Source organism: Tribolium madens, unplaced genomic scaffold (genome assembly GCF_015345945.1).
Source record: "Tribolium madens isolate multiple individuals breed KSU strain unplaced genomic scaffold, Tmad_KSU_1.1 Scaffold_91;HRSCAF=231;Tcas5.2_LG7, whole genome shotgun sequence".
NCBI classification, from domain to species: domain Eukaryota; kingdom Metazoa; phylum Arthropoda; class Insecta; order Coleoptera; family Tenebrionidae; genus Tribolium; species Tribolium madens.
In genome coordinates, this window is record NW_025401063.1 from 18,656,585 (window position 1) to 18,682,649 (window position 26,065).

General features: G+C 31.0%; 2 protein-coding genes and 1 long non-coding RNA gene across 5 annotated transcripts in view; 2 read left to right on the plus strand and 1 right to left on the minus strand.

Moving 5' to 3' along the window:
* Positions 1–26,065, plus strand: part of LOC123010736 — a 76,797-nt gene that overhangs the window by 42,682 nt on the left and 8,050 nt on the right. The window contains exons 1-3 of one of the 3 annotated variants that reach the window (XM_044407829.1): positions 22,930–22,988; positions 24,712–24,785; positions 24,860–24,961. In XM_044407829.1, the coding sequence (XP_044263764.1) occupies positions 24,714–24,785; positions 24,860–24,961 (174 nt within the window). In that variant the 5' untranslated portion in view covers positions 22,930–22,988; positions 24,712–24,713. Of the gene's footprint in view, positions 1–22,929; positions 22,989–23,436; positions 23,468–24,711; positions 24,786–24,859; positions 24,962–26,065 lie in introns of those variants that run through there. The other 2 variants (XM_044407830.1, XM_044407827.1) reach the window with 2 other exon arrangements.
* On the minus strand, positions 11,479–11,966 carry LOC123010737. The gene is made up of 2 exons (XR_006413109.1): positions 11,751–11,966; positions 11,479–11,702 (listed from the first exon to the last, which is right to left on the minus strand). It is a non-coding gene; the product is annotated as an uncharacterized LOC123010737 (long non-coding RNA).
* Positions 19,833–20,929, plus strand: LOC123010735 (leucine-rich repeats and immunoglobulin-like domains protein 3). Its single transcript, XM_044407826.1, has one exon. The coding sequence runs from the start codon at positions 19,862–19,864 to the stop codon at positions 20,840–20,842; it is 981 nt and encodes a 326-aa protein (XP_044263761.1). The 5' UTR covers positions 19,833–19,861; the 3' UTR covers positions 20,843–20,929.

A 26,065-nucleotide genomic window follows, 5' to 3' on the forward strand; every position in this document is an offset into this window, starting at 1 on the left:
TATATTATCGTAATAAAATGTCAAATGTGTATATATGTTTTATAAAATTTGTCGTGCCCATAAAAATACAATCTTTTTTATTCTTTTTCCCCAATTAATTTTGCGTGATGGAGTTATTTTTTTGCGTTATTTTACCAAAAGGAATCGTTAAAATTGAACACATGACTAGTTTGCAGACATACAGCTTGTATTTTTTCATAAAAGAGTTTCAAGTTATTGATCTATCATCATTAACAACATAACATAAAACAAGTCCTAGAATGTGAACTGCGAAATGTAGATTAGACAGAGTAAACAAGTAAGCTTGGAGAGTTGATACCAAACATTTGTTGCCCGAAGTTTATTCACTAACCTAACACGACACTTCAAACAGATAATATTTGCGAAAACGAATCATTGTAGTGTATTTCTGGTTGTGTGAACGCCAGTTAATATGCAGCATTTGCAAAGAGAAGCGTTCAATTTCTATTATCAAAGTCGATGAAACGGTCTCAAGTTGGTTTATAGCGAGACTTGGGTCAAAAATTGGCTTTCCTATAAGCACGTCCGTTAAAATTACGACGCTTGCAATTTGTCTCGATCGCAAATTTTCGTCAGTGCGTATAATCAAGACACAGAAAGACGAAAGATAATGTACCCTAATGAACATTTTCTCATCGTAATGAACCATTTAAGAGTTAAGCGTCACTGTGAAAGGTGATGGTGTAATAATCCAACTTCTGTCCTCGTCGATGCCGGACGTCAGAAAGAGACGATCTAGAAACCTACCCTAAGATTAAACACCGACGGCTAAGTGATTTTTGCCGCAAATTCTACAATTAGGAACTGACGTCAAAGATAAATCCTCTGTAATATTTTATAGAATTTTGCTAATTTTTTCTTATCAGGAAAAGTCAAAAGATCAAAGTGAAACCTTCAGAAGAGAAACCGCGAAAATTTTATGCGAGAAATTGAAGCAATTAGCCTGTATGCCGTAATAAAGCGATTCAGTCTTGTTCAAAGGATAATGATCGATCAGACCCATCCAATTTCCCGCTGATTTGATTTTCGTCTTAATTCCATTATAGAATATCAGAACGAAAAAGTTACGCTTTGATTGAAGTGTAATACAGTGTAATTAAAGTGAATATCGATCGGTTCCCTCTTAATTGAAACTTCTTCACATTCAGAAAGTTACAAATTTATTACGTAAACTTATTTTTAATCAACAAAAAAGGGTTCAAAGAGATACAAGTTATTTTTTTTTGCAATATTATTTAGTCCAGTGAGTGAACAAGTAGTACAATGCATGGTCAAAAGACACACTAAAAATCTTTGGTCGCCTGAGATGAGTGTGATGCAGAAAGACATCAAGAAGTTGCGAATGTATCCTTTTTTGCTTATAATCCAAAAATAGTTGGGTACAAATTTAAGTCGACCCGAAACGCGCCCGCTCGAAATCGAGTTTGTGGCATTAATTTTGAAGAACACTGTACCTAAAGGTACTTTTTTTCTACGTTTTGTTGTTTTTGAAGTAGAAATGAAACCTTGATAGAAATAGGGATATTAGTGTTTTGGTCTACATAAATAAACATAAATTGATGACGAGGATGCAGAAGTGAATTAGTGATTTTTTTAATCCAGCCGTGCGATGGTTTGCAACAATTTTTGTAGGTTGAGCAACTGTGTAAACAAATACATAAAGAGTGAGTCATATACAATCACAGTGGTGTCTGAGAATGTATTTTGGGTTGTGTTTGAAAATCGGTCAGGGTCTTTATTTATAATCAACTTAGGACCAGTTTCATAATCGAATTAAAAGGACTTTAAAGTTAATGTTGGTTTAGAATGTGCTGATTATTATCAACTTGTTGACAAAAATTTGACATTCTAAAGCAACATTAATTAATTAACATTAAGTCCCTTTAATTCGATTATGAAACTGGCTCTTAGCCTGTATATCTAGAGGCTGTATTATGAAAAACGCCCCAAACCATAACTCCATTATTTAAAGTTATGACAATATTTCTTAGAACAAAGTTGAACATTTTTTGTCATCTTTCGTTTGGGACAGATGCTAAATTACTGCTGTTTTTTTTTCACCGGAAATGGCATCAACTTTATTTTTTTTAATGGAACACCCTGCAGATTTTATCACTTTTGGATTTTCTGTTTAATTGTCTTTTAATAAGTTTTAGTACCATATGCCTAAAACCAACCGTCATGAGATATCAATTAAAAAAAAACAGTTCTAAGTGCAAGTTATAAAATAAATTTGATTCAGTTTCGACAAACTATCATCATGAGAGGCCTACAGCTACCCTAGCCGGGGGGTTAGAACTGTCAAAACTGTTTGGCTACTGAAAAAACATCTTCTAATAGTTACCCAAGTAACATGAATAAAATTCAGCTTTTATACTATAACGTAAATACAGTTACAATTTATTAAAGTTTAAGGGGTTCCTACGATATTAAGTGTCTGACAATGGATGAGGTGATTTCTAATATTATTCCGAAAACAATATAAAAAAATTACGCATTATTGTTTGATAAATTTAAGTTGGTATTTTTTTACTTCTTTGCGACTGTTATCACCCAAAGCCACGATGACCCAAACTCACGAAGGTCTGGAGACCGCGGGCTCTTGCTCAATGATAATGTGTTAACAGACATGATTCAAGAATATTTTGAATCAATAAAAGTAGTTGGAGACCACAACGCCTTTACACAGGCGGTTTCCAATAAGAGAAGTTCCAATTCGTCGACTTGAAAAAAATTGGGGACATTTTGGATTTTTAGAAAACCCAAATTAGAACAGTTGCGTGTGATAAGCCAACGTTACTTGCAATTTCTTGAGTTCATGTTCTTACATTTTCTTCAACACTTATCTAATTATGTATCTCTTTGAAATTGACAACCTTCTAATTTGGGTTTTCTAAAAGCCACAAACATTCACAATTTTTTTTTAAGTTGCTTCAATTTTCGACGATTTGGAACGACTCTCATCAGAAATCACCCAGTGTAAAATATTCTTGAATCATGTCTGTTAACACATTATCATCTATGATTAACACCAAAAAGTATAAAAACAGTAAGAGAAAATGCAAAGAAATAATATTTGTCAACATTACTTGATATTATTATTTTTCACTGCCTATTTTAATAAATTTTTAATTCACGCATATCTTACGAACGGTTGGTTTTTGGCATATGGTATTAAAACTTGTTAAAAGACAATTAAACAAAAAATCCAAAAGTGGTAAAATATACATTATCCATTTAAAAAAATAAAGTTGATATCATTTCCTGTGAAAAAGAAAACAGCATAATTTAGCATCTACCCCAAACGATAGATGACAAAAAATGTTCAACTTTGTTCTAAGAAGTATTGTCATAACTTTAAAAATAATGGAGTTATGGCTTGGGGCGTGTTTCATAATACAGCCTGTATAACAAAATAATATCCTTTCAAAAAAGAAAACAATAATTACAAAAATATAATTTTCTAAAAACAAATAAACCAATTTACATCACCATGAGAAGAAAATAAAAGAAACCCGAGAAGAAACAAATAAAAATCACAGCAATAATACGACTTAATTATTATGATATCTTACAGAGTGTTTATTTAAATTTGGCGTCATAGTTGGTGGTGGTATGAGTGTGTTGTACAAGAACTAAAGCACAATTTTTGTGTGTCAGATTAATAACGTTCGTTCACAATCGAACTTTCATGGATCAATATCTTTGACACCAAATTAAAAAAAAACACCCGTTATTTCCTTACGAATAATAACGAAAACATCGGACCGATCCCGAACACCTCCTATTTACTGGACTAAGCAAAAATAACTTCTAGATGATTCAGTTCATTTTTCGCAAACGTTTACTTCTTCTAAAAGAAAAATCCGAAGCGGGGCTGCCGGAAAACGAAAACATTAATTAGATTACATCTCAAATTGTGTTTGTTTTTAAATTTATTCGCGAATATTTCCGACCAGTGATTTAGAAACTGAAAAGGTACATCGTTCATATGACCGTTTCAGATTTAGTCAAGTGTGAGAACCTCTTTTGCTTTACAGATGAAAACAAACAAATGGTGATGTGCTGAATAAAATTTTATATTTCTCGTAGAAAAATCTCTGAAAGATAAAATGGGCGTACAAAGTTTTTCTGATTGTTAACCAAAATGTGTTAGTGTATCTAAAAATATAAAATCTAAAACTTTGTTAGACTGCATTCAATATATTAAGAAATACCGAACTAATTAAAAAAAATTCAATTATTGAATATAATCCTTGTTTCAAATATTAAATATTGGAAAATGGAAACATTACCTGTGTATTGTTTTGAAATGTAGAACCGAGTTATAAATTTCGTTTGATAGATGAATAATGTAAATATAATTTTCAATTTGTTGAAACAAAGCATTTCGTGTTTTATTTCTTTACAAATTAATTGTAAAGCTTAAAACTCATTGTTTACGTTTTTTTTTTTGTAAATAATAAATTACTATTCAGAGAAAAATTCTAACTTTAAATCCAAGTAATTAAGATAACAAGATATGTATATTTTTGGGTTTTTAAATAAAATCGTCTATGCTCTTGCAAAAATTAATGTTTTCAAGAGTTATTTTAAGTTAAAGCAACACAATTAAAAATAATGCTAATTAAAAAACAATGAAGACACACTTTTTATTGCCATTAGTGTTTTACACTTACTGCAAATCAGTACAAAATAGTTTCTGTTTAATAATAATTTATGAAATTTTTGTAACTAGACATATAGGACTGTTGTTACATGCTCATAATAGTCATAATAGTTTGCTTCAACATAATCATAAATTCGGAGGGCAACATATGCAGTGATCAATAATTCTGGTCAGCAACATGAAAATATCAACAATAGCCGACATGTCGCATTTAGTCGCAACACTAAACGCCAAACTGTTAGTTTTATTACCTTTTTATTGTTTCCCCTTTTTCTTTTATTCCCTAATGGACATCATTCTGTTTTAAAAACCCCTCAATAGCGTCACAGTGTCGTCTATTAAGAATGGAGCCAAAACCGGAACTAGACCTCCGTTCCCAATCAATCAATAAAAGGAATGCAAACGTGTCGAATGGTTGGAATCGGAATTGCACAAGCGTTCATCAACGGCAACGTGTTTGCAAAGTTTGTTTAGCGCCATGTGTCGTTAAAGGGCCATTTACGTCCATTACCGCATGGGCGCCCACGCCAAACCAGCTATTTATGGGAGATAGCCTAACAATGAAAGTTTATTCTCCCGGCAAAAACAATCATAAATTCAGGCTCTTTGTGGAAATTATTATTGAATATGTGGGGTCGCATCTTTACAGTTGATGAACGACACATTGTAGCCGTAAAACGGCTTCAAATTGCGCGGGATACCCATCAAAAGAGCAATGAAGTATTTTTAGTGGACGATCTTAAGAAAAAAATACATTACTGGGAAAGAATGAGAATGGAAACAAATCCTGTCATCAGAATTTTAGGATTTTATTTTCAGGATTCTTGACAAGTTTTTCTCTCCGATAAATTAATTATGTGTATTTTTGTTTCAAATTATATTATAACACTGAATGCTTAATTGTGTTCATAATTATTTATTGTGTATCTCATTAGGCACTAATAACCGAAAAAAAGAATATACAAGAAAATTGTTATTTTGAGTTGTAAACCCAATAAAACACAGGTGCAATAGAAATTTTTATCAACAAATGAATAAAAGCATAAACATAAGTCGATTCCAAACGCTGACGTTGTGTTAAAAATAACCCCTAACCTAATACCCTAAAATACAGGGTGTTTACAGTCTTGGAGTTGAAAATTGATCTAGTAATAGAAGAGTACAGAAATACTGTAACCGAGAAAAAACTCACACAATTGTTATTATTAAAAATGCTATTAACCTCTAAAATATTGGTACACGGTTTGAGGGTCACTGGAATTATTTCCTTGTCCAGATATTGTATTGTTGCAACAGAAAAAAAAATCGTATCCATGACAATAAAAGAGAAAAGTCACTTCATAGTTTTGACACTGTCATCATTTAATCTGCTTTTGCTTTAATTTTTATCAAAATTCGAAGATCTTCCAACAAAATGGTTTCCAACAAGTTTGCCTCGTTTTTCTTAATTTTTTTCGAAATTTATAAATTTATAAACATGTATGACAAATAGTAAAATAATAAATTGGTTGTCGTGATTATGATTTACGGTGAAACACAAGGTAATGATACTAATGGCCACTGTTGCAGCCGAAGCAGCAGTTCTCAAACAAATAGTGTAAAATGAATCATTTCCTTTAATAACATGAATTTTTGTTTTATATAGCGTATTAGTTTTCTTCTACCGTAAATATCATCTCATTTAAATTTCAACCCGAAGACCGTAAACACTCTGTATGTAGATATGTAATTTTGCAACAATTTGAATTTAAATAAATTTTAAATCGGAGGCAGAACGCAGGAAAATTATCGTCTGTAACAAAAAAATTATTTTTGTTTAATTAAAGGTAAGTTAACATAAAAATAATTATTTGATTAAAGGTATATTAAGCATCTTATTGTTTGTAGACTATAGTGTTATTAGTTATTACAAGCTCAAAATCAAGAGAAAAATTACATTTTCTTTTCACTGAGTGAAAATAATAAACTTTTAAAATTACAGACTTACTGGTTTCAGGTGAAGCAAAAAATATTTTTCTTTTGCAGTGTTAGCGTAAAATAAAAAAATCCGGGGACATACTGTATAATATTAGTTATTATTATTATTATTATGGCATTAAATTTACCACTTTGGGTTTTTTGCTTTGTTTAGAAGTAATAAAAATAAATACATATAAAAAACAGAAGAAACTAGCTATTTGTTAATAAAACTAAAAGTAAATCACAAAAATTGTGTTAAGGTAATAAAATACAGTGGCATGCATTTTTTTCTCTAAAATTTGCTTAGTGCCATTTTGCAAATTATTATAATCAGAACCACCATTTAATAATCTATACTCATTGAAGAAATTTTTAGAAAAAGACCGTTTTGAAGAAACGTGTATCTCCGAGTCCGGACCAACTTCCTAAATACATATTACCTGCTCCTCAACTAGTTAGTCGGAAACACTATTGCAACAAAGCGCAGTGTGAGCAGAAAGTTAGACTGGTAAATAGTTTTTTCCCCGGGTGTACAATGGCGAACATTAAATTGTGGTATGTAATGTCATCTTGAAACTTTATCTTTTTGTCAAAAAAGTAGTATCCCTGTGTAATTTTGTCTGTTGTCAATCTTTTTTCAAAAATGAATATAAATGTCAAAACATCACGCCAAAAACTAATTAATGAATATTTTATTGTGTCGCCAGTCTCTAACTTCAACAAAGTGAAAATGATTACCATGCTGGAGAGAGGATTTTTTTAAGTTGAGGTAGTTGTTCAGTTGGGGCTCGTAAAATGTTCCATCACTTTTAAGAGAGCTATTTGACATCTACATGATCGTTTCACAAGAGAGCATGTTAGACAATGACATTGACTACCAAAATTTAATGCTCGACATTTTACATAGTACATACAACGTGATATTTTTTACTTGACACATGAACATGTCAAAAAGTACACACTTTACATACAACACGATGTTTCAAGCTTTTGTGTTAAATATCAAAGCGAGGATCTTCTTTGAAGTTAAACATATTGATTACCAAATTAATAATAATGAAATGACAGTAATGTCTCCCCAGACCCAATTAAGTCGATGTAACGTGAATAAAAAGTACGTAACCTAGCCGGTTTTTTTAAACATTTGCGTTCAGAAATCTATATAATTTAAGTGGTATAAAAATGTGGATATGGTTTGAAAATAAAGTTCTGTTTCCTTTTTTTAATTTATGCAATTTTTCTTAATGGTTATTTATAACAATTTTTTTACCTTTATAAAAAAATAATGGAGTTGACTTGAGGCGTTTCTTATAACCCAATCTGTATTTATTACCTAATTTAGTAAATAAAAAAAATTATAACAAAAAAAGTTCAACTCATTTAATTTGTTCTTTTATGAACCCACCGGACTGCTTGACTCAGAATTTGTTGATTAGCTTCACCATGTAAATAATTCTGTCAATAGCGATGACTAGAAAAATTAGTATAAAAAATCACTAGCTCCTGGACTTTGAGAAAATTTTAGCTTTATCTCAATGAAAAAGTTGTTTCTTATTTTTAACCATAAGTGGGTGTAAGATTTAGTAACATTTTTCTAATTTTAAAACAACAAACAGAAAATATACTCGTAGCTCTTTTTTATTTTTTTGTGATAAAATGTGGCCACATGAATATTAGAATATTAGACTTTGAAAAACAACTCTAAACTGTGCCACCTAAATCGAAAAACAAAAAAAAATTACTAAACAATCAATTTCTCATTGCATGCAAATTGAATTTTTTTATTTTGGTATTGCTAATAACAATAGCCATAACATGAGCAACCTGGAACTCTGTTCAAAGGGAATTTTCAATTATCATCAAATTGGTTAATTATCCTTTTGTAATTTGTAAATGGTTCTATCGCTTTAAAACGATTCAGAAATCCCGTTTCAATTAACCCTTTGAATAATTAATAGTTTATAATATATGCACATTCACTGTGTCAATACATTTTACCTATATGAGGCACCTGTCATTTCTCCCACCGATTATATTCTCTTTGTCCCTTTAACCCTACAACACAGTGTTGCAACAACACTCCCACATATTAATCATTTTCATTTCTCGCAGATTCAAAATTTCTTGCCAAATTGTGCATAATTTTATCGGCCAGTTTGGACCATTTCCAAGTGAAAACTTTGTTTATTTTTTATATTTGCCTTGACAAATGCCCTGACGTTTCTCCTGATTGTAACTTTGTTACTTTTGCGTCTTATTACTGAGATAAACTTGACTTCCTCCCGCAGAATTACTCCGGAAGACATTGGGGCGGAACATAATTTAAATACAGAAGCAAAAAAGTAAACACCTTTAACGGGACTAATAAAATTAGATTTAAGGAGCCAGTCTGCCGTGAAACGTTTCACTCGGGGCGATGTAGTCGTGGCGTAAGTTAATATCCTAGCAGGAAATTTTTTTTTCTTCGTTTTTTAAAGGATGTAAGATGCTACGATGTTTGTAATTGGCTTTTTTATAAGATTAATTGGCTTTTTTTAATTCCTGTAACTCTTAAGATAGGAAATGCAGAAATCTATTGTTGAATAAGAAAATATCTGAGGTCCAAAAATGGAAAACTATAGTGCAACAATTCTTTTTAGTATTATTAAGTTTAAGGTTGAACTATACTGAATAAAAAATAAATTGTAAGTAAATCAAAAATTCTGAAAAAATATCATAACTTGTTGATGGCCTTAGCAGCAATATACAGGGTGTCAATTTTAAAACTTGCAATCGGCAATATCTTTAGAACTGAAAAAGTTATTGCGAATTACTCAAAACCGTTTCGATGGTTCAAAATGACATGATAAGTGACGCATCTCCACCCACCCTTGAAGCCATAGCTACTCCAAGTTGAAAATTTTAAATGGCACTACTCTAATTGTGATACATCATTGAAAAGCTCATAACAAGCGCTCAAAATTGTCATACAATAGCCTATTTGGTAAAGCCGTTTTCCAATTATTCAAAAACGAAGACTTTAAATTTTCATTTTTTATTATAATTACCTAAGGGTGGCTGGAGGTGTGTCACTTATTATGCAATTTAAGCTATTTTCCAGCAATTTGGGTACCGCATACGTCAAATGTCAAAAATTTTAACTATCAAATATGTATAATAATATATTCAATTTAAAATGCGCTCAATATAAAAAATGGTATAAAAACGCGTTTCTCATTGCGATACTCGTGATTGTAACACAATGAGAGTGTTTGTAAAACTTGTTTTTTAATCTAGTATTAATAAAAATTATGTGCTATATTTATTGTTTGTTCAATACTTTGTTCAATCCTCATATTTTTGTAATACCTTTACACTTTTTGTTCACGCTTTTACATTCCCTTCTTTATCCTTACGTTCTTTCACTCTCATATTCTACAGTTTAAAAAAATTCTTTTAAATTTTAGTTTTGATTCTTTGTCACATTTGCAAAGGCAACAGCTTAAATCAATATATCATTAATGTACTAGTACACTCAAAAATGAAGTGAATAAGTTTTTGAATGACATGTATTATTAACTTTACATAAAATGCCAACATTTAGCTTCAACTTAGCTTGTATCGTTAGACGCGGCAATAAATTTGTGTAGTTTAAAAGGAAACTCTCTAAGGGATGCTGACGTAGTTCAACATCCCTTAATTACTTCTAATGGTGCCCTAATTATAGTCCTTAATCAGGGTCTGTATTCTATAAATTAACACGGCTAGTTGTGGAGAATGACTGTTGTATTTATGGTAGGTGCAACCCATGTCCGTCTAGAACCAAGCAGATTAATTTATGAACTCTGCCGGTTACCAATCTCTTGTTAGGTTAACAATACAAAACAATGATTACATTCTGAAATTAACAGTTATAGTTACTAAACTTTGTGAATTTGAATCGATTTTATTTCTGTTGCAACAATAATTTATCTAGTGGCTTTTCTCCATATACCTAGTCTAGAGTTTTATCTAGCAAAAAAATTGAAAAGTTGGTGTGCATGATGCTGACAGCATTAAATTGAAATTTACAATCGCAATAAGCGCTTCTATCGCCATCTTCGCCAGATGTAAGACACCTAACATTCTTTTTATTAAAAACCTCGAAACGAAAAAACAGAAAATAGTTGAGAGAAAATTAGAATCGGCTTTTCTCTATGAACTTCTCTACGCAATGCGGGATTGAGTCTCTCACCTCGGGTATTAATCACGAGCCAACAAGGAGCCGAAGATAAGAGGATGATGGAGGATCGGCAACCACTCCCGAACTTGGACCTAATGGACCGTGGATGGTAAGATGTGACGTTCCTTTCGACCGGAAAAGGAGTGAGGACATGGTCGAACCCTCATTAATTGGAAACGGAGTAGCCGGTATTCGGCGATTGAGGAGTAAGCTGTAAAACATTACAGCTGCTCTTGCGAATAGGGTTAAGACATGGTCTCGAGTCTTGAATTTAAGGCTCACCCAGATAAAAGTCCTGCCAAATCTTCGTATAATAATTAAAACTTTTGTTATAAGAACTTTCTTAATTTTTTATTTGCGGTTATAGATAATTTATATACCGGGTGTCCCACGCAGGCTTGGATATAGGAAATTAACATGGGAATTAGTTTTTATTTTTTTCCGGCTGCAGGAGTAACAGAAATCAAAGTCTAATTGATGGAGCTTGTAGTGCTCGAAAAGAGCTATCTTATCGACATTTTTGTCGATTCTACAATTAACTCCATTTGGGCGAAAACGGCCCTCGAAAAATCGAAATTTGAATTTGCCGCGTTAGCGTTACTAAGAAACGAATTATCAAGTCATTGTCGCCAACATGATACTATCTTTATTATGATTTTCAGCAAGGAATACATTTTAAATATTGATTTTAGTTTTGTAGTGTTCAGAAATTAAACAAGAGTAAAAATTCTAATATCGTAGCAAAAAATTCACAAACATGATCTAGAAAAAAAAATTAGGGCATCTTTCTCCTCGGAGTCTCGGGGTTTTTAATCTCATGCAATGTATTTGATCGTCGATCGAAGTTCAGATCTAAAAATCAKATTTTAGTCCACCGATGCTAAAATAACGATTACTTACTGTATGATGTTTGTGAACGTGTTTTTTTAGCCTGTTGATGGATTTCTATGCGTGTTTGATACAATTCTAAGGAAGAATACGATGAAAATGATTCTCAATTTCACACCATCAACATAACCCCCAATTTTTTCGCTTAACATCTCACTCTAATTTCTAGTTTGCAAATTTTGCGGTTTCATGAAAACCATTTCACTCAATTTTCGATCTGTTTTTTGCATAAACAACCTTCACAAATCAACGATCGATCAACACAGTGTATTAATTCAATCGATGATCGAAAGTTTCATCCTAAAAATTAGAATTTTTAATTTTTATCAAAGGAAGTGTAAAAAAAAATAAACGTTACTTACTGCACTCATTCTTTTCGACCTCTGATGCAGTATTTTGTAATTTTGGTCCAATTTATAGAATAAAGTGTGGAAAAATGTTCAACTTGACAATTTCAACTATAATCTCAAATGACTTGTCACTTCAATAATGCAAGCAAATTTTACTTTGGCTTGAAAAGCATTTTCACTCAATTATTGATGTGTTTTATTGGAAAATTAACATTTTCCAAAAACATTCGGAAAACACAATCATTGCAAGGGTTTTTAGCTGACAAAGTCCCTGTTGGCAACAAAGACTTAATAGTTCGTTTCTTAGTAACGCTAACGCGGCAAATTCAAATTTCGATTTTTCGAGGGCCGTTTTCGCCCAAATGGAGTTAATTGTAGAATAGACATAAATGTCGATAAGATAGCCCTTTTCGAGCACTACAAGCTCCATCAATTAGATTTTGATTTCTGTTATTCGTGCAGCCGGAAAAAAATAAAAACTAATTTCCCATGTTAATTTCCTATATCCAAGCCTGCGTGGGACACCCGGTATATAAAGCGGCTTGTCCTGACTGACCTATTAACCCACAGCCTAAACCGCTGGAGACAGAAATTTCAAATTTTTACAGTAGATACCTTTTATAACGTAGGCATCCAATAAAAAAGTATTTTTGGAAAATCAACCCCTAAGGGGGTTAAATGGGGTGGTGAATTAGAAGTTTGAAAGCTATAGGCATGAAAATTGGTATTTAGGCTTTGAGTTAAAAACAAAACATAACGTATTTTACCATTTTTGGAAATTTCACCCCCAAGGGGGTTGAACAAGGGTAATAGGTCGTAAAATATTTGTATTTTTTTTAAAGTTAAATTCATGAAAATTGGTATTTGGGCTCTCAGTTAAAAACAAAAAAACACGTGTTTTAGGATTTCGGAAAATTTCATCCCCAAAGGGGTCAAACAAGGGATGAAAATTTATATAACACGTGTTTTAGGATTTTTGAAAATTCTACCCTCTAGGGGGTTAAACAGGGATGACAATTTGTATTAAAATATGTCATTTATAAAGTTAAATCCTTGATAATTTGTATTTTTAGGCTTTCGATTAAAAATCAAGTAATACGTGTTTCAGGATTTTTGGAAATTTCACCCTCAAGGGTGTTGAACAAGGGCAAAACTTCGTAAAATATCCGTTTTTTTTTTAAAGTTAAATCTATGAAAATTGATATTTAGGTGTTCAGTTAAAAACAAAATAGCACGTGTTTCAAGATTTTGGAGAATTCTATCCCTAAGGGGGTCAAATAAGGGATGAATGTTTGTATATAATTTGTATAGTTAAACATGGAATGAAAATTTGTATCAAAATTTGTCATTGTTAAGTAATATCCATGAAATAAGACTTAAAATTTTACGGTTTTTAAATAAGTTATAAAAGACGGACTTTTTATTTTTACTACGAAGTTCATAATAAATTATGTGTTGCTCTATTTTGTTAGTAAGTTTCTTAGCCCTTCAGCGTTTTGAAATAGTTGTGGATGTCAAACTGCCACGCGAGCGAAGCCGCGGGCAACAGCTAGTAAATAATAATTATGTAGATGACACTAATGTTACCTTAGCTTTATTTAATACAGAGTGACCCAGGGGTTCGTGCACGCTCTATAACTTTGTTTTCTATCCAAGTTAACGACATGATTTTTTTTAAACAATAGATCCAACAATGAGGCACATTATAAAAATATTTCTATTCATATACAGGATGTTCAAAATAATAAAGTTCAGTTTTTTTAAATAAAAACCACATTTTTTTATTACATACCTGGATTCGCCACTAAATTGTCAATATAACGCACCTTGGTTTCTTAGACTTACTTGCAATAGTTTTTGACTTATGCCAATTTATGTGTCAAAATTGCATCTTGCATAGGACCCACAAAAAATTCATCACTTCAAAACTATTCAAGACAACTTAACCAATTTTTTTCCAGTCGATTCCTTAAGCTTTAGCACATCTTTTGAGGAAAAAGCAAACTCGGAGTCGATGTTCCATCGCCTACTACAATTTTTGAAAATGACAATAACTCGATTTTTTTTAAATACAACACTATATTTTATTGCATCATTAAATGGAATTGTTTATGAGCTTTTTGTCGATGTAAGGTTCATGGGGTTTACTTTGTAAAATTTGTACGATTTTTGCAAAATAAGAAATGTTGATGGTTTTTTCTAAAAAAAAAAAAGGAATCGAGGAGGCTGCTATGGTAAAATTTGACACTTGTAGAATTAGTGAATATGGTTTACTGTATTGGTGAAGATCACAGAAATCCTTCATTAGCAAGCAAAATGTATCGTCAGAAATATCCTATCCTAATCGTTAGATAGGCAGAGGAGGTATTATTCCCTGGCTCGCACGAACTCCATACCTTACTCCCATCGATTTCCTTCTTTGGGGGTACGTGAAAGAAAGAGTTTTCAGAGATCGTCCAACAACTGCAGATGATATGAAAAACAGGGTCACGGAAGCTTTCCATTCAGTTGATGGAGCAATGCTAGCTAGAGTTCGGAGCTCATTTACTAAAAGACTGGCAGCTTGTGTTGAACATGATGGTGACCTATTTGAGCAGTTTTTATAAAATTTTTACATTGTTTTCTGTTAATCATTTTTTCCTATTCTTGTAAAGATTACTAAAATTGTTTCCTTTATTGTGATGTACTCCTGTCTCTATAACAATTTCCTTTTATTGAAACACTTTTTTTCCAGAATTGAATAGATGTGTCAAACGGCCTACTCGATTTCTTTTTTTCAAAAAAAAAAAACATCAACATTACTTATTTTGCAAAAATCTCTTAAATTTTACAAAGTAGACCCCATAAATCCTATATCGACAAAGAGCTCATAAAAAATGGCATGCAATGATGCAATAAAATATAGAGTGTTGTATTTGAAAAAGTCGAGTTACTGCCATTTGTATTTTGTCATTTTCAAAAAATCGTATTACGCGATGGAACATCGATTCCGAGTTTGCCTTTATCTCAAAAGACGCGCCAAAGCTTAAGGAATGAACAGGAAAAAAGTTGGTTAAATTATCTTGAATAAGTTTTAAGTTATTAATTTTTGTACTATGTACGACGTAATTTTGATACATAAATTGGCATAAGTCAAAAACTATTGCAGGTAAGTCTAAGAAACCAAGGTGCGGTATATTGACAATTTAGTGGCGAATCCAGAAATGTAATAAAAAATTGGCATTTTTTATTTAAACAAACAGAACTTAGTTGTGTATCTTATTTGGGAATGTATATGAATAGAAATATTTTTATAATGTGCCTCATTGTTGTATCTATCCTTTAAAAAAAATCATGTCGTTAACTTCGATAGAAAAAAAGTTGTTGAGCATGCACGCACCCCTGAGTCACATATTTTTTTTTCTTTCTATGTTGTTATGGTATAAATAACATTCAACAATTTATGTACAATCGTTAAGCTGTCAATATCACCCTAGTATTAGACAGAAATGTTAAGAGGTTTTAACAGCAGCCTGATTTTGACTTTAACGTTCGGATATTTGATAGCTGTGACAGTTGAAGCCTTCAAATATTTAATTTTTAGAATTTCAAAATTAATTTTTTTAAATATGGTAATTTAATACGATGAAAAACTTTCTACGTACCACGTGCTGTTAACGATAAACAACTCCCTCGGTCGTTATGGCCTTCTTAACAGCTCTAAATACGTAAATAACTACACCGAGTCCTAGCGAGTTGAAAAAGTCCATTAGTGACGTTTAATATAAATGGTAAAATTAAAAAAAAAATGTATAAAACATTTATAGGTACTAGATTAGTCTAGTGCATCACTTAAAATTATTTTCAACTATACTGCATGTCCCAAAAATAAGTTACGATACAAACTTGTGTTTTTTCAATTGAAACACCGTATGTATTTTTGAATGTAGACTTTAGAACCATGTTTTTACACTAAACTTTCATTAGACGATTTCGCTTAGTTTTAGAAATAAGACGTTTTTTGATAAAAATATGCACTTTTTAAAAAAAAATTACACAAAAACTAAAACAGCTAAAACAAATTTTTCTTACTTCTGCAAAGAAGAAAGTATAGAATTTAAAGCTGTAGCAATTTTTTAGTGTTTTGCATTTGTAAAGATTAATAAATGACGAAGTTTGTTAAAAATGAAATAACTTAAAAAATTTAAATAAAACATTTAACATTTTTGCATCCAATAGATTTATAAATTGTCTATCTAAAAAAATAAACTTTTAATGAAAAATATTTATCATTCAATATTATTTGTAGCAACAATGCCTATCAATACTGAGCATTGTTGATTCGAGTACTATAGCAATTCCACCACGGATCACTTATCCGTTAATTTATTCAGAGATTGTAAAAGTTGTTATAAATATTGAAATTCGAATTATTTTATTGTAAAAATAAAGAATAATGGATTCAGTTTAACACAAATGTGATCATTAAGTGATATTTCTTCCATCTCTTGTGCAACTGTGTACTTTTTGGCTAGTGAAATAATAGTAATTATTTTTTTAATGTTTAACGTTAAATACTTTTTAGTTATTGATTATAAACACCTAAAAGTAAATACAACTTAATAATCTTTTAAATGCAAAAACAATAAATAGGGTGTTCCATTTAAATTTTTTAAGTTATTGAACTTTTAACAAACGCCTTCATTTTTTTATCTTTGCAAATGCAACACACTGAAAAAATGTTACAACCTTATAGCTTGTACCTTCTTCTTTGCAGTTGTAAATTATTTTTTTGTAAATGTCTTAGTTTTTGTGTAATAAACTTTTAAAAAGTGCATGTTTTCGTCAAAAAAACCGTCTTATTTTTATAACTAAATTGACCAATAAAAGTGGTTCTAAAGTCTACATTTAAAAATACATACGGTGTTTCATTTAAAAAAAAACACAAGTTTTTATTGTAACTTATTTTTGAGACACGCTGTATAGTTGAAAATAGCTTTAAGCGATACACGAGATTATTATCTATTAGTATATGTCCTATATAATTTTTTTAAATTTTGTCTCTAATGGACTTTTTCAATTCGCTGGGACACCTGTATATAGCGTTTCAAACTTACCTTCGACACAGTTAAAAAATAGCTTGACGATTTTCACCACTTGATAAATTGATTGAAAATATGTCTACATGATAATTGATAACAATATTAAATTGATAACAATATACAATATTGATAATAAGAAAATTCTGCTTTGTAAGTTCAGAAATGTACACTTGGAACGATGATTCCAGGATTCGTGAATTTTACTCTTCTCTGTGGGAAAACAGTCCCATTAATTTTTCTCATAAAAAGTTATAGAACGAGTCTGGAAAGAATAAAATATGTTTTGTTTGCGTCTTTTTGCTTCAGAGTCAAATTAACAATTTGTAAATCTGTGAGTTTCTGATATGCGCAAATTTGCGTACCATAAATAATGAAAATTAACACGAAGGAAATGTAGCAGCCTCTTTAATATTTACTCTAAAACCACACAATATGTTTGTACACTAAATTAATTTTGCAACTTTCGAATAATTAATTACACTTGTTTACCATATAATCGTTCTTACGAGTATAATTAATATTTTCTTATCAATTGTTCTAAGAAAATATTGTTTACTAGTAACATAAATGTTTTTGTTTAGTTTTACATAAAGAAACAGTCCGTTTGACCTAAAACTACCCCCATCTAGTACTAAAAAGATTATGCAACTCTAGGGATGACTCTTTTCACATTTTTAACATCTGGTTATTTATGACTGAAGGAATAGTTTTAGCTTTTTCTCTATGTTTTCTTGAAAACCTACTAACATTCCGCTTTCTGGTACATGTTCTTCTGGCAATTATTTAAACTGTCTCTGTCCCCTTTACAGAGTAATGGCGACAAGGGGTTGTAAGATTTATAGAATGCGTGTTAGAACATGGCTTTTTGGAGTTATGTCCGCAATGAGGTCGTAAGATATTAGCGAGCTTAATTTGGAATAGATGTGAGGCAATGCGGGTTCGATAGGGTTAAGTGCATATATTTTAACACAAGTCTGACCTTTCGCCATTTGTTCTGGAAAAAGATGTGATATTTAGCGTTTAATTAATTTTGAAAATTAATGTTTTCGGTCAATTTTAGTAATAAAAATAAATAAAACAATGTATTTTTTATGCGCACAATTTATTAATGCAAATTTTAACCATGTTTTGGTTTAATTAATTTTCCTGACATTTGATTTAGTGTATTTGCATGATATTACTATTTATGTTTGTAATTCGTGTTAATTGTCTTTATTCTGACCGCTCATTTTAGTTGCCCACATGCACTAGTATTTGTTTATTTTGTCAATATTTGCATCACCCAACAAACATATGACCTGCTATTTATTGATGAGGCTATTTAAATAAACGCTGTAAATTGGAAAACATAGTTGATTAAAAAAAGTACTAATCTCATTCAGTCTATCACAACAACTAACATATTTGTGATAGCATTGTAAACAATAGCGAAAAATGTAGTTTTTATTTCTGTGAAGTTTATTTTTTGTTTGGAAACAGAAAGTTATGTTTCTGGAACACTACATCAGACTATTAGCCTCTCAATGCATCACCGGCTTTGAAATAGTAGGTATAGTGCCGGTGTGTTTATGACATCGTTCCTATTAATTAAAGAGAGTAGTAGAGAAGATGGTAGAAGGTTGAATATATCCCTGCGACTTTACGAGTCTTTATACAAACACTAAATCTGTAACAGAAAAAACTAACGTCTCTATTTGTATTTTACAAAGAAAAAATTACTTAGAAAAATTCTGTTTTCAAATAGGAAATAATTTTTTATAATTTATTATTTTTTTATTAAAATCAATATTGTGACAAAACATTCACCTATGTATAATATATTTTTCATTTTTCTTTATATCTCTCAAACTCAGGATAATAGCAACGGGGAATGGGAGTTGCGTTGAAAGCACACAAAGAACCGCGAATCCATAAAAGCTCATTAAGCTCGAGAATACTTTAAATTATTCTCTTTCAATTGTAGCAGTTTTCATCTAGTATATATGGTCCACACAACAGAATAATTTACTGTAAAAAAATCATCTCTTTTCACATCTCTTGTTTACTCGCTAAGTAAATTTTTAACTGGATCAAAAAATTGTTTTGTTCCATTAGAGTTGGTAGAAAGTTAGAGTGCTTCATACATTATAAATAAAAGGAGGTTAATGTCTTGTGTTTTATAACTGACGCAGATTTATTAAGAATACTCTTAATGTTTTTAAGGAAAATTTAAGTTCAAATGCCACATGGTTTATTGCTATAAAGAGTTCATTTAATTTAATTAGCATTATTAACGCTTATATGTCTTTACAAACAAATGTTGTTTTTATAAAATTATCTCTTTGACTGTATACTATACAGTTTTAACCAAAAGCATATAGTCAAAGCTTATTTGACGAAAATATGAGGCAACTGTCTCAAAGAAATTACTTAAAAAATTACAAAAACAACACATTTTTAGAGAATGAAAGTTACCAAATAGTTTCATGAAAAATATGCAATTATTCTTTTGAACACTTTATACCTATAATCAGTGTTATGTTTACAATGCGTTTGCATGAATTGCAAAATATTTTTTATCTTTGTAACCTCCTAACCTCAAGTTATTAATTAAGTCTTCTTTGAAATCACATAAACGTTTTTAATAAACAAAATCGATAATGAAATATTTAAATAATCACCTTGTTAAGTTAGTGTTTGTACTTTCGTCACAATGACTAGTTACACATTTTTGTCTCTATGTTTCTTGACAACATATTACAGTTTTGTGTTGTGTGATTATTACAAAAATGATTCACCTTTACTTAATTCTCCGTTTAATAATGAACAAATTAAGAATCAATTAGACCACATTCATATCACCTACGAGAACATTCCTACAATTACACGTGAAATCTTCAAGAAACTTTCCTTAGTGAAAAAATTAGAAATTGAGTTTTGCAATGTGAAATCGGTTGAAAAAAATTCTTTCTGGGGATTAGAAAACTTACGGAAACTCAGTCTCAAGCACAATTTACTTACCGAAATACAAAATAATACCTTTTCTGGAACCAACATTGAAGAATTGGATCTAAGTGATAATCAAATTGAAAGGATCGAAAGTACGGCATTTGGACATATGCACAATCTGAGAAGCCTCAAGTTGAAAAACAACAGGATTCAAACTTACCAAAACACGTGGTTTAAATTAACTCCCAACTTATGTTCTCTCAACCTCCAAAACAATTTCATTACTTCTTTGCCAGCCAGAATTTTGGATAGAAGAGGAATTTGGTCGTGCAGTATTGACCTAATTCTTAGTTACAACCGTATTGAAGAAGTAGATGAGGAAGCTTTTTCCAATTACAAATTTAACAAATTGTATTTAGACCATAATAACATTAATGTTCTTCCTAGCAAGGTTTTCAGCAATTCGATTCAAATTATGGATTTAAAACTGAATAACAATCGCATTGTTTGTACTTTACCCGAAATGAAAACAGTGCAAAGATACGATGTGAGTGCTAATTTGTGGGATGAAAAATGTTTGCTGGAATTTGAAGACAAAAAGGTAACAACTTCCACTCAAGAAGCTAGTACTACTGAAAGGGTCTTCCGTTATCCTCCTGGTAGAGATATTTTTCCACCACCCTTTCACTCCTCTATGGGTAGATTTAGATATAGAAGTCGACCACCATATTATATGCGCTTTTAAAAAATATTATCTTGGTAAACTGTGACTAAATATTTGTTATTTATGATTGTTGCACCTTTGTAAAAATAAATTTACATTTGAGTTTAATTTATTTTTATAAAACCGTGACTTTTGTATAATATTGTTTTCTACTTGGAAAAATAAAAATTTAAAAAACAGTAGGATGTGAATTTATTATTTCACCATTTTGTGTTTATTGTCCTTGAAATATGATAACCTGATTGCGTAGAAGATGGTTTATAGGACACAGGGAAATAAAAACCATTAAATTAGTCGCGATGTTTCCATACTTTTATTGTATCTTCTTCAGGCTACAATATAGTCGTTTGCATGACACTGAGACGGGCGGACTGGCCAGCTGTTATGCGCAAGACGGATGTTTTTGAAAAGCTCAACCACCAACAAAAATTCCCGGTAACATCAAACTTCCCTAACCAACAACTAAACCTGACAATAAATAATCTAAAAATAACATAAAATGTATTGGTCAACTAAAGGCTAAAACACAACACATTGAATCAAAACACGTTAAAATTGGCTGTAAAACGGACAAAACAAATAGAGACGAACTTAACCTTACATATTTAAATTATTACGAAAAATATCACACATGTTATATTTTAAAACAGTAACACTGTATCACAGATTACAAGGTGTATCAGTATCACAGCTTATGAGAGATTAACATTAAGATATACAGGGTGTTCCGTTTTTATTGTTACAAATTTAAACAGGTGATAGGATATTCAATTCTAAGACAAAAGTTTCCTATAAACATGTATCGAAAAATGCTTGGTAAGGGAGCTACACCCTCCCGAAGGGGGCTAATATGTTTTTGCTAATATTTCAGAAACCATTTAAGATAAAATTACAAAATTTGGTACAGATGATAACCTTTATACACCTAAACAAATTCAAATATCAAATGTCGAAATTTTTAATCAGGGGTGTACGAAACTGTGGGAGTTTAAGGTAAAAAAATACCTTATTTATTTTGGCTTCAGTTTCTAGGTACTTTCAGCAACATAGTTTATCACAGAAAAGTCTCTCTTGTGTCGATACGACTTATTGTAACAATAATAACATTAATTAAATGAATTTGCCTAAATCTAAAGGAGTTGTTCAAAGTGACCACCATTTTGGTCAATGCATAACTAAAGAAACTAAAGCCAAAATAAATAGGGTATTTTTTACCTTAAACTCTCCCAGTTTCGTACGCCCCTGACTAAAAATTTCGACATTTGATGTTTGAATTCGTTTAGGTGTATAAAGATTAGCATCTGTACCAAATTTTGTAATTTTATCTTACATGGTTTCTGAAATATTAGCAAAAACATATTAGCCCCCTTCCAGAGGGTGTAGCTCCCTTACCAAGCATTTTTCGATACATGTTTATAGGAAACTTTTGTCTTAGAATTGAATATCCTATCACCTGTTTAAATTTGTAACAATATAAACGGAACACCCTGTATATTGACTAGAACAGTGTATCAAGATGTAATTATTTTGACAGGACAGAAGTCCTTTTTTGTTTTTTTTTGTTGTTTATACAGAGTGATTCAGATAAGATAATGAGCCCGAAGTTCTGGCGATGCAACCCTAAAAACAAATTTCATTTACGTTTTGATCTAATTTTAATTCCGATTTGCATTTGCAATCCAAGTTATCTTATGTTACTCTGACAGTAAGCATTTTATAATTTATACAAAAAACTGTTTGCCTATGTTTAATGTTTTATTCTTTCCTACATTTTGTATTGGGTTTACACCGAAAAGACTTTTCTAATTTCGCTTTCATTCCGCGAGAACTGAATGGTAATAATGGTTCTGATGTCAGAGTCACATAAGATAATAACTAGGATTCAAGTTGCATATCCTAATTTAAATTGGATCAAAGACGTAAATGAAATTTATTTTTTGGGTTGCATCGCCGGATCGTCAAGCTCATTATCTTATCTGAATCGCCCTGAATATCGAGCGATCAAGATAATTTGTAATCGAGTCATCTTTGCATCCGAGAACGTATGTCTAACTGCACGTGAAACGTCACATAAAATGACAAGTGAAAAGGTAAAACGGCAAAATGGGCTGGAGTTAGTCGTCGACGTATAATAAATAACACGAGTAGGACCGCTCCTTTTTTGAAGGTAAATTATAAATTTAGTTATTATAATCATCGCCTTTTTGATCATGCCATTTTACTTTTCGACTTGTCATTTTACTTGACATTTTACAGACATACGTTTTCGAATCCAAGGTTGACTCAATTACAAATTATCTTGATCGATCGATATATGTAATAGTCTGCTGTATGTTTTGCTTAAGTTATTTGTGTCTTCTCTTTTGTTTACAGTGTTATTAGTTTGTATGTGTATCATTTCGGCTATGTTTCTTTTTTTATAATGATTTTCTTTTTCAAGGACCTCTGTTCTGTCAAAAGCAAAATGATGTCCTGTTTCATAATGATGAGAATATAATGCCGTTTTATCAGATCTAACAGATTTACAATCGTACTTATGTTGTTCTATTCTTTTTTCAAATATTGTTTTGTTTGGCCAATGGGTATAGCGTTTTTCACAATGGTTGCAAGGAATTTTATAAACTAGTGATGAGTCGTTCAACAAAGGTGTTTTTTGTTTTAGTTGTGTAAAGAATTTATTTTTGTTTGTCTGAATGTTATTAATCCCATTTTACATTGTAAAGGTTTTAATATTTTTTGAATATTATATGTTAATTCTTCAACAAACGGAAATTTATAAAATTTTACATCGCTGTTATTGTTGGTAATTATTTTGTGATTTTGGGATCTTTTTTTTATTACTTTTTTATGTAAGCTATTAATGGGTGAAACGGGATAGTTGTTATTATGAAGGATTTCTTTTATTTTTCTAAAGTTGGTTTTGTGGAACAACTTTTCACTAAGTTGTAGATATTTATTTAAAAGGCTAGTTGCTACCGATAATTTTTGGCTTAGGGGGTGATGAAAGTTATATGTAATTGAGTATTCTACCTGAGTTCGTCGGTTTTGTGTACCAGTCAGTTATGATTGAGCCATCGGGTTTTCTATAATAATTAGTAAGTCTAGGAAAGGTATTGCAAAATTAGTTTCACATTCCACGGTAAACTGTAATTTTTGATTACAACTGTTAAATGTATTTAATATTAGATCTTCTGAGCCTGTTGGTATGCTCAAAATTGTGTCGTCAACAATCAATTCCGAGTTTTTTAAGTTTGCTAATTGATGTTTCTATGAGATTATTATTTCATTAATCTTGTGCTTAGTCGTAAGTTAACTATTTTATGTTTTATAATTCTCTTCGTTTGACTAAAATTATACATTTTATTAAAAAGAATTCACGTTGTTATCGGGAGAAAACAGCTATTTTTATCGTAGTAGTTCGCGACGTGAGACTTGCTTGTCTTTCCCAGCTAGTCGAGAAATCAATTAAGAAGACTCCATTAAAAGCTCGCATCTACATAATTTCTCCATTTGTCATTTTAGGGTGTTGGGTGGTTGCTTGAAAAATGTAAATGACTTTGTACTAGTAAGAGTTAAAAATGTAAAAAACATGCTTCGTTTTCTTAATGAGCACTAAATGAACAAGTTAACCGGATGAAATCTCTTCGTAAATGTAGCGAACCCTTAATTATAACTGAGTTGAAAAAGTTTTATTTTGTTTTTTGGAGTTTTGCGTTTTAACACCACATATTAAGAAAATTACATCAATTAGAAACTACGTTTTGTTGAATATCAAAAGAACGTGATAATTCAATGCGTGGATCGAATTTTTATTTCTTAAACAATATAAATTCTTAATGTATGCTACTACTCTTGTGGAATAATAGAACTGACCCTATTGTTTGTTCCAGCAATGAAAGGGGAAATAATAAACTGCCCCACGCACAAGGATATTTACTTTTTGGAAACCAACACGAAATCCGAGGTAAACGCAGCTAATTGTTTGAGTTTCCAATTTGTTGTTCAACATTCCTGAAAAACTCGCTCATTTTTTTCCAGAATACCAATCTGGTGAATTTATTCGCATCGCCCGCAGGAAGAGAAATGTTCAAGTACAAACCAAGACCCAAACTTAAACAGAAACTTAATCCCGCACTAGAGGTAAGTCATACTGCCAACTTGGTGTATTATTTCGGACCGGAAGCTTGCCTTTTATATATTATATTTCCGAGCTTTCAGACGAAAACTCCCAATCGATGTTTCAAAACGTTAAAAAGTTTCCTCACGTACGATGGTTATGGGCACACAGCTTAGCTTTAATGTTGAAATATTTTTATGTTAACCACGAAGTGTTTCGGAAATCGAGCAAACTTTTCTAATTATATGCGATTTTATTTTTGCAAACTAAATGCAGTCGGTATATTTTAATTAAAAAACTGACACAGAATAACAAAAATTTGGTGTTTTTTTCCGGTTTTACGTTCGTTTCCACTAAAAAATATAAACTATTTTTTGTGTTTTGCTTCGATTAATTTTTATTTTTCTTAAAGTAGATTAGCTTAGGTGATTACCTGATTGATTACACATTACAGTCCGGTCAAATTAGTCATAAAAATAGTGGTCAAATAACGAAAATTCCGACAGAGCTAAATTTTGGTGGAGACCTTGGGTACACCATTAGAAATAAAGTGTCAAAAGTCCCCATCGATCCCATATCTGCTAAAAAAGTTATTCGGGGTCAAAGGTCAAAATTTGAGGTTTTTTAAATTTTTTTCGAAAACGGTAAGTTTCATCAAAAAAGTAGCCTAGACAAAAATTATAGATCTTAAAATTATCTACAAAAATGGTCTTCATACTTTTTTTCTAAGAATCACCATTCCTGAGATATCGCTATTCTAAAAGTTGAAGGAGTAATGTTCTACATCATATGCACATACAGAGTGCGCTAGAACTCGCGCCCCAAAAACAATTGCCATGTAGGGTAAGATACCAGGAACATAGAAGAAATAAAAAAAAATTCTATCTATAAAAATTTCAAAGTTATGAGAGTTTAAATTTTGCACTTTGACTCTTATTTATTTCTGTTGGAAAAATAATTTTCCAAGTTTTTTTGCTACAGGCTATTAGAAGCGGAAACAAGGAAGCTGTATCCTAAACTGTAACTCTGTTTAATGTTATTTGTGCTTTTATTGACAAAAATTTTGTACCTTTACTAAATAATTATAAAAAAAACATATACAAGGTCATCAGTATTATTAAATAGAC